The sequence below is a fragment of the Notamacropus eugenii genome, chromosome 1 (genome assembly GCF_028372415.1).
Source record: "Notamacropus eugenii isolate mMacEug1 chromosome 1, mMacEug1.pri_v2, whole genome shotgun sequence".
NCBI classification, from domain to species: domain Eukaryota; kingdom Metazoa; phylum Chordata; class Mammalia; order Diprotodontia; family Macropodidae; genus Notamacropus; species Notamacropus eugenii.
This window is the reverse complement of record NC_092872.1, coordinates 213,780,620-213,795,475: the sequence shown is the minus strand read 5'-3', so window position 1 is coordinate 213,795,475 and position 14,856 is coordinate 213,780,620. Positions and strand designations below refer to the sequence as shown.

The following is a 14,856-nucleotide window of genomic DNA, read 5'->3' as shown; positions in this document are numbered from 1 at the left end:
AGAGGGAAGCTGTATAACTGAGCAGTTTTTCAGAATTCTGCCTTGTCTGAGCCAGGCCCCAGCATCTCAGAGCATCAGCTGCAGATTCCTGATTTGAGCTTCTCCAGCTCCAACCTCCTGGCTTTAAGGATAAATGTTATCTGGCTCCTGAATGGGTGCCTTGCCTCCTGGGTTCCTTGGTCATTAGGAATTTTCCCCTGATGCCAGGCTGTGATTCCGAGCAGGCCACATCCTTGCTCGCTACCACAATTAACTCCCCCACCTACAAAATAGAGCCTGTCTTCTTAGGCGCTGATTCCCAAAGGCTCTCTGTCTGCGCAGATGTTCCCACTGTCCTGGGCAGTAAAAGGGGGCGAGTTCTAGTTGCCATGAGAACTTCTGGCTATGTCTTTCTTGAATTGGGCTTGTGTTTATGATCTTTGTGAATTGACATAAAAATTAAACAACAGTCGGGGACATTGTGCTTCTGTCCCTGGCTTCCAGTTCAGAGGCTAAGTATTCAACTTTGCATTTTGTAAAAGAAAAAAACCCACAGAGACAAAGACAAATAGAATGTCCTTTTGAGGCCACAGCTTCTGTCTGCAAATTCAAACTCCTTCTTTGGGAGAATTAGGAAGATCGGTCAGGAGACAGAGCCAGTTTAGGAGGAGCAAACTGATAAATACAGATGCTATAGATCTGTTCAGATGTCGTTCTGGAGCGAGTTCCCAGAACAGCCACTTAGCTTCTTGGTTGATTCTGGCTAAGCCTGGTCACAGAGTTCAATTGTTCATAGAAATCTCTGTGTTTGGGCTGGTACAAGGATGTCAAAGAGAAAACAGTTATTATCCACTGTGCTTAAGCTAGCTTTGGGAATAAAGCAATGCTCCTTATGTCTAAGACAAAAACCAAACAAAGAAAAAAACCAAGCTAACAAAAAACAGTGGGCCTGGGAAGTGTGTGTGTGTGTGTGTGTGTGTGTGTGTGTGTGTGTGTAAAAGAGACAGAAAGGACAGAGACAGAAAGGAGAGAGACAAAGATAGAAAGCAGAGAGGGGAGAGAGGGACAGACAAAGAGAAAGGAAAGAGACAGAGAGAAAGGAGGGACACAGAAAGCAGAGGCACGGAGAGAGAGAGAGAAAGGAGAAATGGGGAGAGAGAGAGAGAGAGACAGAATGAAAAAGACAGAAGGGAGAGAGATAGATGCACACACAGATGCGAGACAAAGAGACAGGAGACAGAGAGAGAGAGAGAGAGAGAGAGAGAGAGAGAGAGAGAGAGAGAGAGAGAGAGAGAGAAACAGAGACAGAGACAGAGATATTGAGAGAGAGAAGTAGAAAGAAATTTTATTTGTAGTTCAAAGAGACCCTAGGGATCTGCTACTCTAATTTCCATATTTTACCCACAAGGAAACTTGAGAACAGAAAATTGACCTACTCAAGGTCACGCATTGAGTTGGCGATGGGGCCTTGGTCCCCTGACTTCCAGGCCAGGGCTCTCTGCATGACCCATTGTGCCCCTGCCCTGCTCTCTGCTGAGTTTGCAGAGGGCTAGACAGTGGTGGTGGTGGCAGTGGGGCATTCTAACTACGTTTGCTTCAGGCAGATGCTTCTGTCTGCCTCTGTGTCAGGAGCATGGGCAGCCATAAAAAGCAGGAAGGTGCTGTTCTGTGCAAATGTTGATCAGGCCCCAGCCCAGAACGGTGTGTGTGGGCATGTGCATGGTCATGTGGGTGCTGGTTAGTGAGCCGTCTAACAGTAAAATACCCAAAGTAGCAGGAAGAGAAGGGCCTTGGTGCAGGCTCACAGGCTCCTTCGAGGACACTTGGGATTAGCCACCCAGACTCCTGCATGGAGTTCCTAAAACCACCTCACTTTCATTGTGCCCAGGATGGTGTTTACTGTTATCTCTTCTCAGCAGAATGTGATCTATCTGAAGGAAGTCTGCTGTTTTCTGTCTTTGGGTCCCCTATGTACGCAAAGGACCTTGCATACAGTTTATGCTTAATAAATTCTTGCTAACTTGAATAAAATTTACTTTCTTCATTTTGTTTCCTTGGGGCTGAAAGGAAGTGTTCAACAAGGGTAAATACCTACTTGCTGTTTGAAAAACACCCAGTTAGAATGTCATATCTGAAAACAGATAATTGCATATAGTAATACTGGCTGACACCTATGGTTTGCAAAGTGCTTTACATCCATTTTCTCATTTGATCCTCAGAACGACCCTGATAGGTAAAAGATATCATTATTTTACAGATGAGGAAACTGAGACTGGCAGAGGTTAAGAGACCTGCCCAGAGGCACACAGCTAGGAAGGGTCTGAGGGCAGAATCAGAACTTGGGTCTTCCTTACTCCAAGTTCAGAGCTCTTTCCACTAGATCTCCTTTTAGTTTTCCAAAAGGAAAGATACAGGTTGAGTAGAAATGACTTGCCAAGGTCTCATAAGCCAGACATTGAATGGAAGTAGAACCCAGGACTCTGGTTCCTGATCTAGTGCTCTGGTCAGACTGTGCTGACTAATATATATATATTCCATTTTGTAATATTATTTTGGCTTCTGGTTTTCCTACCAATTGCCCCCCCTCCACACGCACACACACATATATAAAACACCTTCAGATTTACACAGAGCTTTCCTTCCCACACCTTAGTGAGGTAGGTAGTCAGTAGGTCATAGGCTTCCATGACCTCTAACACATGCATGCTCTGGCAGAAGAAGCATCTATCCATTGCAATAATGCTGCTGACCTTGTGACCCAGATTCATGATTACCCAACCTTTCTGTCTCTCTATGCCCAACGCTTTGGGCAGCTTTGATGTGTGGATCTAGTTTTTCAGGGATAGCCCAGCATCCCAGAGTTCCCCAGGGTCACACACCCTTCCAGGGAACATGACCACAGACCCACAGAGAAAACAACTCAGGAACATTAGCCTAGGAAGGCCAGAACAACAAAGGGTAACAAAGTGTTTAAAGTCAGGATAAGTGAGATGTCAAGAGCACTACATAAATGCCTTTAACAAGATGGTGGGAGGACTGGAAATCATGCTATGGATAGTTTGGTTGAAGGAATGAAATGTTTAGTGTAGAGAAGAGATTTTTTTTCAGGGGAGAGAGGACATAATATGTGTCTTTAAGTATCAGAAATGATAGTGACAGGGAGAAGAGATTCAGCTTGTTCTGCAGGATCCCAGAAGCAGAAATTACAAAAAGGCTAACAGGTTCAAAGAAAGAACACATTTCCTAATAATTAGAGCTGTCCAAAAGTCAAATGAATGCCTCAGGAGGTAATGGGGTCCCCCTCACTAGAGGTCACCTAGTGAAGACTGGATGACACTTGTTAGACATGTGGTGGAAATGAGTTCTGCTCAGATATGGCTGGGACTAGCTGGTTTCTTAGGTCACTTCCAACATGGAGATTCTATAACCCCTGCAACCATATTGCTTTGTGGTCAGGAAGTCTTATTTGGAAGGCTGTTTTCCTACCTTTCTTCCTTCCTTCCTTCTTCCCTCCCTCCTTCCCTCCCTCCCTCCCTCCCTCCCTCCTTCCTTCCTTCCTTCCTTCCTTCCTTCCTTCCTTCCTTCCTTCCTTCCTTCCTTCCTTCCTTCCTTCCTTCCTTCCTTCCTTCTTCACTTTCCTTTAGGCAGCCAGGTGGCACTGTGGATAGAGTATCAGACTTGAGAGTCAGGAAGACCTGAGTTCAGATCCTGACTCGGATCCCCAATCAGCTGTGTAGGCACATTCCTTTAATCTCTCTCAGCCTGTTTCCCCATCTGTAAAGGATGAGCTTTGCAACCCAAAAAGAGCTATATAAATGCTGACTCTTATTATCTCCCTCCCCCACTCCCCATTCCACTCTTCACTTCCTTCCTTGTCCCTGCCTTACCCCCTCTTCCCCCCTTTTATTTACCTTTTCCTTGCTGGATAACTTATCTCTGCAACCACAATATAATGATCCAAGTCATAAAACAGCAGTATAAAACACCCTTTGTCTCCCAGATCTTATACTGTACTTTCAGATATTTCTGGCCCAGAGGGGGAAATGCAGTGCTGAGACATAATACCTAAAAGCTACTGCCTTGATACCCCCAATGATAAGTTTTCAAGGAGTGTCCAAAGTGCCCTTTGAAGCAGCGGTGATTATTGGTGGGAGGCAAACAGAGGGACGATCCTCAGCTAACTTAAATATGATTATCTGCCTTATGTAAGTGTCCCAGACTGAAAGCAGAATCATAGGCTTCTTAGCAACTGTTCCCCTAAACTCATTCTCAATGATCTTGAATCATTTCTATTCCATTGACAAGCAGGCCAGGGACCAATCTTTTCATGGTGCAACATGTTGCGTTTGGATTCAGAAGACCTAGGTTTGAATCCCAGCCCTGACTTTGAATCCCAGCCCTCACTTTGGATGAATCACTGAAGATCTCGGTTTCCTTCCAAGGTCACTTTCGGGTCCAAATCTTTGAACCTTCTGATCTATCTAGTTTCAGAATCCTCAAGGGAGGCAATCTGGTAGAGAGACCACCACATTGGTGGTCAAGACAATTGTGCTCTTATCACAACTCTGCTATCCACTAGAGGTGTGCCCTGGGAAAAATTACTTCATGTCTCTGGACCTCAGCTTATTCATCAATACAAAGAAGAAGGTTGAACTAGATGATTCCTGAAGTCTCTTCTAACTCTAACATCTGTCTATAATGTAGAATGTGGCATTATGGGTCTTCACAGGATGGGGGGATTTTTCCAGTAGTATTTCTCTCACCTCCCTCAAAGCCTCAAAATGCCTATGATGTATTTTGCATGTAGTAAATTGAGTGCTTTCTAAATTGAATTGATTGCCTCCAGGTGACTTTTCCCCCCCACATATAGGTAAACTGAGGTAGTTTTAAATAGTTCCTTCAGTAAATCTGAGATTAAAGTGACAGTCCCTCCTAGGGTCATTTGAAGGAGGGTATTCCTTTCTCAATAATTGCCTTGACCAAAGCCTGTTTCTTCAGGTTATCATGGGGAAGATTATATTGGTAACAGAATATATCCTTGGCAACACAGATACACATACTAATACAGCTGGAAGGGGCTTCAGATGTCATTTCATACATTTACGTTCATTTTACAGATGAGGAAATGGAGGCCCAGAGATGTTAAGTGGCTTGCCCAAAGCCTACAGCAAATTCATAGAGGAGTTGGAATTAGAACTCAGATCTCTTTATTCCCAGTCCAATGCCCTGACAAAAGAGTAACTGTTAGCAGGCTCTCTCCATAGAGTGGCTGAATTAGAACACCAAAGGCTTGACACTGCCCTGTCTGATCAGGGCTAGGGAATCTGTGATGAGTGCTTGGTCTGACTCACTGAAACCTCCCAGATTCTTGGATCTACATTCTTATCCCACACTGGGGGATTTTCCTATCCTCCTAAGGTAATTAGAGATCCATAGTTCTATCTCATGAAAGGGGAATGGACTAACTCTCTTGGCTGCACTCTCAATAGATTATAGATACTGTTAGCAGAGGAGTTGGAAAAACCCTCTCAAGCTTGAACCACCATTAGAGATGATTCTTTACTTCCAAGGCCACTATGTCCCATTTTGTAGCTATGTATCTAGTGCAGTAACCTCTTGCATGAAGGGAAAGGGCTGTATCTTGTAAATCTTTGTCTTCTTCATGGTGCCTAACACAGTACCACACATGTAGAAAAGCAGCAGCACATGACCCATTGAGTGCTGGCCTTGGAGTTGGGAAGACCTGGCTTCAGATATGACCTCTGGCACCTACATAGCATCTTAAGAGTGACAACAACAAAACCCAGATAACTGAGTTTACAATCCTTGGAAGAAATGTTAACTTTCTGGAGGAAAGAAAAGCATCTTTAAATATCTTAAGGTGTATCACAGGGAAGAGGGATTAGAATTGTTTCGTTTGGTCCTAGAGGTTGGTACCCAGAATAACAAGTATAAATTGAAGATAGTGGCAAGTTTATTCCATGGGAAAGGTCATTTAACCTTTCTGAGTCTCAATTTTCTCATCTATAAAATGGGGATAATGCCTGTAGTTTCTACTTTACGAGACTGTTTGATGTTCACAGGAGATACATTTATAAAGTTCTTTGCGAGCCTTACAGTGCCCCATGTCAAGTGGTAGGAGAGATGGATGGTGCTCCGTTTGTTGAATGAATGAATTACTGTTAATGCTCAGGAGCCATAATGACCCAACTGCAAAAGGGAACTGACTTGACGCCATCTAAGTCCTATTCCTTTTCTATCACTCAGTGATAGTGTCCTAACATACCAGATTTGGGTGTTCTTTCCAGTTGTAATGCTCTAGTGCTCTAGGATTCTAATGTCAATCTCTCTGCCTTCTTGGTTCCAGGGCCATTGGAGCCAATCCACTCTACTGTAACTGCCAACTTCGGTGGCTCTCCAGTTGGGTCAAAACAGGTTACAAGGAACCTGGCATTGCTCGATGTGCCGGACCCCCTGACATGGAAGGCAAGCTGCTCCTCACGACTCCTGCCAAGAAGTTTGAGTGCCAAGGTGAGCTTCTTTCCTTTCTCCTCTTCTAGCACCCACTAAGGCTTCCCTGTCTCTCTATTCCTTTTCTGTATTGCTGGGGCAGTGGCCTGTCTCCAGAAGTCTGTCTATATATACCTACACACTACCTCCAAAGGTGACCCTCAGGTGGCTCAGGGGGCTTCCTGTCCTGGATGCAGCTGGCACAGATAGAGTTGTTATTGATCTTTTTATCTCCCCATATCACTTTGCCAGAGTGGTTTGTACACAGCAGTGAAAAATATGCATGTGTTGAAGTTGAATGATTTGCTCGAGGTCAGGCAGCTAGTTGGTGACTGGATCAGCACCCAGGTCTCCTGTTTTGTGCTTGAAAGCCATTGGAACCATGGGAGGGGCTGGAGAATGTTTGTAAGAAAAAACTGGTCCTGAAGGATGGGTAGGATCTGGGTAGATTAGAAAGGAAAGGAGAGGGCATTCTGGGGAGAGCAGAACATGGGGCTGCGTATGAGCTTATTCTATAATGGAGACAACTGCCCTGCCCAAGGAACTACATGGGACTACATGGAAGAATTTATATGGGTTTTGAACAAAGGCAAATCACTCTCCTGACTGGAAAATGAGACCCAAAGACCTTTCTTTTAGAAGCAAGAGATGCTTAATACAGAGACTGCCAGTCTGAAGTAGTTGTCTCTACGATAAAACTGAACTTCTTTGAGGAAGTTTTGTAGATTGACTGCCCCAGTCTCAGTCCTTTGGGTCCCTAGGTTTCCTTCATGAGAAACTGTCTTGTCTCTGGGGTTCCAACAGTTGTACCACTGCGTATCCTGGAATGGTGAGAGAATACTAGACTTGGATCAGGAAGAACTGGTTTTGAATTCTGCCACAGATACATCCTAGCTGTGTGACTCAGGCTGAGTCACTAAGCCTCTCTCAGACTCAGTTTCCTCATCTGTCAAATGAGAATAATAACATCTATGTCACCATATGTGGTTGTAAAATAAGAAAATATGTATGAAATGCTTTGTAAACCTTAAAGCACTACATAAGTCTTGGCTATTGTTATTACTGTTAGCACCTATGGGCCCACCATTGGTGTATTAGCACCACATTTAGTCCCCATAAGCCCCAAAGCATTTCAATTAGTAGCATGGGATGAGGCTCACCCATTATGAGTCTGGTCCCACCATTAGTGCCTGTGGTGCCCACAGCACGTTAATACATATGGCCCCAAAGTTTTCACCATTAGTATGTATAGTCCCTCTGGCCCCAGGGCTATCACTAGTGCCTAAGGTTCTTTTGATTGCATTTTATTAGAAAGAAGCTAGGGAGGGGGGAGATTTCAGGTCATGGTTCTTTTTCAAAGAGAAAGTTCTGTTAGAACCTAGCCCTAAGTAAGAAGGGAATGATAAATTATTGATATGATTTGTTTTTACAAATTTCACCTTAATTCCTCAGTATTTCCCCTCCATCTGATCGCATATTCCTTGTAATAATTTTTTTAAAAAATAAAGAAAAGCAGTTGAGCAAAACTCACACATCAGATAAATCCAGCAGTTTATACCATGTTCTCTGCCCATGCCCCTCACCTCTGCAGAGAAGAGAGGGAGGTGCTTTCTCAGATCTCTCTTTCCAGGCCTACAGTGTTCAGTAGGACTGACTCTGGGAAATGGGATTCAGAGAATGACCAAGTAAGGTGTGGGGCTGATGAGGAGCGAGGTCTAGCTCTTTTTACATACCCAGACATGAGCTTCAAAGACTTAAATAATTTTAATTTATTTTAAAATAATATTTATTTGTTTATTTGTATGATAGCAGGAAAAACTCTCAGAAACAACACCTAAAGAAGGGCTGCTTCGGTGTGATTTCAGAGATTTGCAGCTACTGTAGCCCAGAGCCTCCTACTGTAGCCAAAAACTTTGAGTAGTAATGGACCAAGTCCAGAAAAAGGGTAATAGTTGTGGAAACAAAACAAACAAACAAAACAGGAAGACTCCAAGCCCTGGAGCTTACTGGTAGAAGAAAAGTCTGTGGGAGGTGAGGGGAGATTTTAACTGGCCCATGGTGGTCTCATGACTCTCCTGGTTGCTGACCAGCTCATCAATGAACAGTAGAAAAGAGCTCGGGGGTGGCCTCCCCCAACTACCTTCACTGCTCCAAACTCAAAGACAGGTTGGCCTCCATCTTGTATCCTTCCTGGGTGGCTGCTGGATTTCTCTGAGGGATGGATGCCCTTTTGGAGTTGTAACTATTTCCAAAACTGGAACTCTTGCAGAAACATATCTCCAGATGTTAGTCTTTGCAGTTGTTTTCAGTTGTGTCTGATTCTTTGTGACCCCATCTGGGGCTTTCTTGGCTAAGATACTGGAATGGTTTGGCATTTCCTTCTCCAGCTCATTTTACAGGTGAGGGAAACTTTTTTTTACAGGTGAGGGAAACTTTTTTTACAAGTGAGGAAACTGAGGCAATGGAGTTAAGTGACTTGCCCAGGGTCACTGTGCATTATGGTGCCACCTAGTTTCAGTCAAGATACCGAAGAAAGCTTCTATATTTCCTGAACATATTTGTACTTGGAATGTATTATTTTTTTCAGGATGAGTGAGTTTGCAAAAGGGAAAAAGTCTTTTTCTCCTACAGTGCTTCCAGGTTATTTATGTGCTGTAGGTTCAATATTCCTTCTTCCATCTAATACATATTAGCTATGATTCAAAGAACATAACAGTGACTCTCATTCTGGAGACCTCACAAATTCCTTTTCTCTACTCTTTTGTAGGTCCTCCCTCCCTGGCTGTACAAGCCAAATGTAACCCCTGCCTGTCCAACCCATGTCTGAACCAGGGAACCTGCCAGAATGACCCCCTCGACTCCTATCGATGTGCCTGTCCCAGCGGCTACAAGGTAGGCAGAAATGAGCCTCTGGTGCAGATCTCTGGTAGGGTCCCACCAGGCTAAGTCACTGCTTACGTTGCCTGTGGTGGAGATCTCTTGTGATCCCAGAACTGGGACTAGGAGGGTGACTGGGTGGGGGAAACTTTCATGGTCCGCATCCTTTTCAGGCCCCATCTTTCGCTCAAACTGTCTCTTTAGTCTTTCCAGATCCTGTGTCTCCCTGGATTTACTGTCTCCTCCTCCTTCTCCTTTACTTTCTCCTTCTCTTCCTCCTCCTCCTCCTCCTTCTCCTCCTTCTCCTTCCCCTCCTCTTCCCCAGGGCAGAGACTGTGAAATGTCACTCAACAGTTGCTCCAGTGGCCCCTGTGAAAATGGCGGGACCTGCCACTCCCAAGCAGGAGAGGGAGCCGGGTTCACGTGAGTGCCTAGAGGGTGTGCTTCCTCCCCAGGATAATCCTGGGCAGATAGCAGTGGGTTAGTCTGGTGGGGAGGAAAAGTAGTTCTCTGATGGGGGGTTGGACCAAGTAAGGGCCAGCTTTCTGGAATGATAGATGATCCAAAACTTGGACAGACCTAAAAGATCATGGAGGAGCTGAGAGTCTAGTCTACCTGAATGTAGGTGCTTGCTAGGACTCTCAGACGAACTTGGAAAAAAGGAAAATTAGGGAGAGGGTTGGGAGAATTCTACCAGAGAACAGAACAGCAGTTTGAAGGGAGAAGACTATCTTCACGGCAAACATATTTATGTGTCTATCACTACATGTGTTCTCATGTTGGTGTGAGACTATACTTGGCAGGGAATGGTGTGACTGAGGGAGAGGCAGGTGCTCTCCTTTGTCCCCCAGATCAGAGAGCAGGATGGCTCTAGCCAAGCTTGTTAAGAGCTTCAGGTTCCCTAGAGAACCTGGCACCTAACAGAGCTGCCCATGAGAAGGTGAGAGCAGGCCAAGTCCAGGTTATGAATGTCTGGTGTGCATCTGATGTGAGATCCTCTCCAGAGCTAGAGGTGGGGGACCAGTAGGAGCTGTGGCCTGGGGATTCAGCAGGTTTGAGTTCTGTTCCTGGCCTCGCTATAAACTAATTGTGTGACCATGAACAAATTATTTCCCTTCTCTGGACCTCAGTTTTCTTCTCAGTGGAATTAAAAGGTCACATTAGATAGTTTCTAAGGTCCCTTTAAGCCCTAACATCCTAATCCAAAAATTACCTTCTCTTTGATCTAAGTCTGCCAACTTGCTATCAGGGATGTGTGCATCTGGAGCAGGAGGTAGGTAGAAGCCAAATGCTGTGTGCCCAGCTGGGGCATCTCGGTGCCTTCCCCCTCTCTAGCCCTGAGTCCCAAGGCTGTGGGCCATTCTGGGGGAACATAATTAGTTTCTGAAAATAAATCCCCAGCAGGGAAAGAACAAATGGGCTTCCTGGAAAATGATGTTGAATCAAGAAGCAGAGATGGCCAAACCTGTCTCTTCAAACCCAAATTACCAGATGTAAAAATAAAATGCTAAATGGCCTCTCTTCCCGTCGCCTTGGAAACCCAACATCCTTCCAATAGGCATAGATTCTCCTTTGGGGTTTGGCAGAGCAGCTCAATCAACGCATTTACCCTGCCCCTCTCCAGACAGAGTGAAAAAGGCTCCCTCCCTAAGACTCACAGTGGTTTTTGGAGGAGATGCAAAAATGTCAGGGCTGGCTTAGAGCAGGCAGCTAAAAGGACTAGCCACAGACATGAGAGCAGGGGTCAGCTTACTCTTAAGCATGAGTTTCGTCACAACTGCAAGAATTTGATCAAAGGATCAGGTTTTTAATGTGGTACAGTCAAAGATCACTAGATCTGAAGTCAAAGGACCTTTCTTTGCTCCGCCACTGATGACTTGTGTGGTGTTCGCCAAGTCACTCATTTCTCTGGGCTTTAGTGTTCTCATCTCCAAGATGGGGGTGTTGGAATGGATGAATTCTAAGGTCCCTTAGACTCACACATTCTGAATAGACATTTATTGAAGGACTGGAATGAAAAACCTTGGAGAAACCAGGGAGTTTGGTAGGTTTCTGGACACTGTGGCATTCCTCAAAGAAATAGAGGCCACCATGACTTCTTTCCTTCTCTCATACTGTAAACAGAGGCAGTGTATGTGTGTGTGTGTGGGGGGGGGGGGCAGGGAGGGATACTGTGGGAGGGGGAACAGAAAAAGCAGAAGAGCCATAGCTCCATCTAAGAAATGAGGAAGAACACTCTCTCTCTCTCTCTCTCTCTCTCTCTCTCTCATTCTATTTGGTGGTTGTTAGCAACATGCACTGAAGATCATAGGAAACTTAAGAGGACATTTAGTTCAAGTACCTCATTTTACAGATGAGAAGACTGAAGCCCAGAGAGGGGAAGGGAGCTTGTCCAGAATCACCCAGGTCATGAGTGACAGAAGCAGGAACCAGCCCCAGTCCACCTGACTCTAAACCCAGAACACACTTTCAGTGTCAGGATACGCAGAGTTTGGTAGCTTCTGTTTGGTTTGGTTTGGTTTGGTTTGGAGCTTCTGATCATTAGTACCATCTAAGGGACTGGAGCATTAGAGCAAGAGCAAGAGATAAGACTGTTAGGAAGCACCCATCGTAGAGGAGCACTTCTAATTCCAAAAGTGGGAATGACTTAGACTTGTTAAGGGTTGGAAAGGACCTTAAGATCATCTTGTCCAACCCTTTAATTTTACAGATCAGAAAAATGAGGCCCAGAAAGGGAAGGTGACTTGCCCAAAGTCATACAGCTAGTAAGTGGTACCAGTGGGAGTAAACTTGGGGTCTCCTGACCCCTAGTGGTGCCTCACTGGCAGGATTGGAATTAGAGTCCAGTAGGGAGGTCTCAGCTCTGATGCCCAAAGGAACAGGAAGCAGGAAGTGAGCCAAAAACTCTGAGACCTCTTGCTGCCTGGAAACTGAACTGCTTTTCCCTGTCCCTTGTAGGTGTTCCTGCCCAGTGGGGTTTGAGGGGCCAACCTGCGGGGTGAACACAGACTACTGCAGAGATCACGCCTGTGAGAATGGGGGCATCTGTGTGGATGGCATCAGCAACTACACTTGTTTATGCCCCTTTCAGTATACAGGTGCCATCTTCATGGGAGAGAAAGATTGCGTGTTTGTGTCTGTGAACATTAAGGGGGAAATGATAAAAGTGGAAGGCTTGTTCAGATCCCATTAACTTCTGAGGCCCCTGCTCTCTTTAACCTACAACATAGGGAACAGTCAAATCCTAGCAACTGAATAACTCTGGTCTTGGGATGGGATAGGCCTGGCTCATCAGCTCGCAAAGTCTCTCTTTATACCACCTAACTGTAGTAAGAACTGTAAGTGGCCTGAAGTAGCCCTGCTTCCTTACAGGGGAGGCAGAGTGGTATGCTGGAAAGAACGACAGGTTTGGAGTCAAGATCTGGGTTCGAATTCCAGCTCTGCCACTTTCTACCTCTGACCTTCAACAAGTCACGTATCCCCTCTATGCCTGAGTTCTCTTGTCTATAAAATGAAGGGGTTGGATTAGATGACCTCTGGCGTCCCTTCCAGCTCTATAGCTATGGCCCTACGATCTAGCTTGGGCCAGGGAAGCCCTGGATTAATAGGGACTGTAAAGTTGGTGCCTTGTCTTTTCTCTTTCTCTTTAGGAAGGACCTGTGAGCAGCTGGTGGACTTCTGTTCTCCGGACTTAAACCCATGTCAACATGGTGCCAAGTGTGCTGGTACTCCTGATGGGCCCAAGTAAGCGTTTCCCAATCCATGGGTCACCTTCCTTGCCTTAAATGTGTTCCCTCCTCTTCCTAGGCTACTTGGCTCTACCTTGGTGTTTGTCAAGTGCATACATCGCATCAGTTGCTAATCATGATAACAGACAAGAGTTAACAGAATCACAGAATTTTAGAGTTGATCTGAACAGTGAACTAGTCCAACTCATGCCTGAAAAAAGTAATTCCTTTTACCATATACCTGCACATGGCTTTTGCTTAAAACCCCACATTTTTGGAAGCTGGAGAACATCTGAAGAATGGCACCCCAGTATGTTTGAGGTCAAAGGAACTGGGAATGTTTAGTCTGAAGAAGAGTTAGGGTGCTCTTGAGAGCTGTCTTCATTTGAAGAGTTGTTGCACAGAAGAGGGAGATAATACTTTTTCTGTTGAGGCAGCTGGGTAGTTCAGTGGATAGAGCACTTGACCAGGAGTCAGGAAAACCTGAGTTCAAATACAGCCTCAATCACTTAGTAGCTATATGACCTTAGGCAAGTCACCTAATCTCTGTCTGTCTCAGTTTCCTCAACTGTAAAATGGGGATCATAATACTGCCTACTTCACAGGGTTGTTGGGAGGATCCAATGAGATGTATAAAATATTTGGCATAGGGCCTGGCACATACTTATTTCCTCTTCTTCCATGCTTGATCTCAGAGGGTAGGACTAGGAAAGAGTAATAAAGAAACACCTTTAGACTCGATACCTAGACAGTGAGCATCATCCCAAAATAAAATAGCTGGGCTGCCCCTGGAGGGACTTCTTTAAGCAAAATCTAGGTGACTGCTAATTGGATGTTTTTAGAGGGGACTATTATTTTGGCATGCTTTGGAGTAGATGGCCTCTGCGGCAACTTTCAGTTCAGATTTGATAATACTTTTCCCTTGGTTATTTTGTAGAAAGGGGAAGCCCCAGGGAGGAAGAACTAGGAGCAAGGAGTGAAAATTTTAGGGATTTTAGCTCAATTTGAGAAAAAAAGTTCCTAACAAAAGGCAGTATGATTGGACAGAGAGATGGATAGAGAGTAGTTGGATCGAGAGATGGGCTTGGAGTCAGGAAGACCTGGGTTCTGGTTCCTCGGCCCTGTGTAGATTGTGTGACCCTGGGCAAGCCCGCTGAGCCAGTGGCGTGCAACTCAAACAGGAGTTTGTAAGTAAGTGAGGATCCCCATGGGCTGCACACTGAGTTAGTCTTTAAATCTAATCTTAACTATGTTTTATTATATTTTTACTTATATTATTAAATATTTCCCAATGACATTTTTAATCTGGTTCTGCTCCTAGTTTTTGCCACCTCTGCTCTAGGCAATTATCTAAGCCTATAAGTACATTCCACTGTTCAAATTCCATTTCTCCTTGAGGGCAGGGACTGAGGGCAGGAAGGAGGGCTGGTGTCATTCTCTAGTACTTAGCTCAGTTTCTGACCTGTAAGTGCTTCATCAGTGGTTCTGTTGTAGAGAAGGTGATGACCTACTTTATCAGTATCGCTGAAATCAGAGGTCTAGTTCCTATCCTAGAAGTCTCTCCAAATGGAATTGAATCATAAATGAAGCTGAAATTCTGTCTCAAATACTTTATATTAGTTCAGCCTCAGTCTCCTCATCTGTAAAATGGGGATAATGATAGCACTCACCTTACAGCATTGTAAATGAGAGAATATTTGTAAAGAACTTTGCAAACCTTAAAGTGCCACATACATACTAGTCATGATGATGATGATGGTGA

At 44.8% G+C, this 14,856-nt stretch overlaps 1 protein-coding gene across 1 annotated transcript in view; it reads left to right on the top strand.

The window, feature by feature from the left end:
- The window catches only part of SLIT1 (slit guidance ligand 1), a 231,741-nt gene that overhangs the window by 205,465 nt on the left and 11,420 nt on the right, over positions 1-14,856 (top strand). Inside the window, exons 26-30 of the mRNA XM_072626554.1 lie at positions 6,347-6,510; positions 9,257-9,381; positions 9,692-9,789; positions 12,325-12,464; positions 13,017-13,110. Of these exons, the coding sequence (XP_072482655.1) occupies positions 6,347-6,510; positions 9,257-9,381; positions 9,692-9,789; positions 12,325-12,464; positions 13,017-13,110 (621 nt within the window). The remainder of the gene's footprint in view (positions 1-6,346; positions 6,511-9,256; positions 9,382-9,691; positions 9,790-12,324; positions 12,465-13,016; positions 13,111-14,856) is intronic.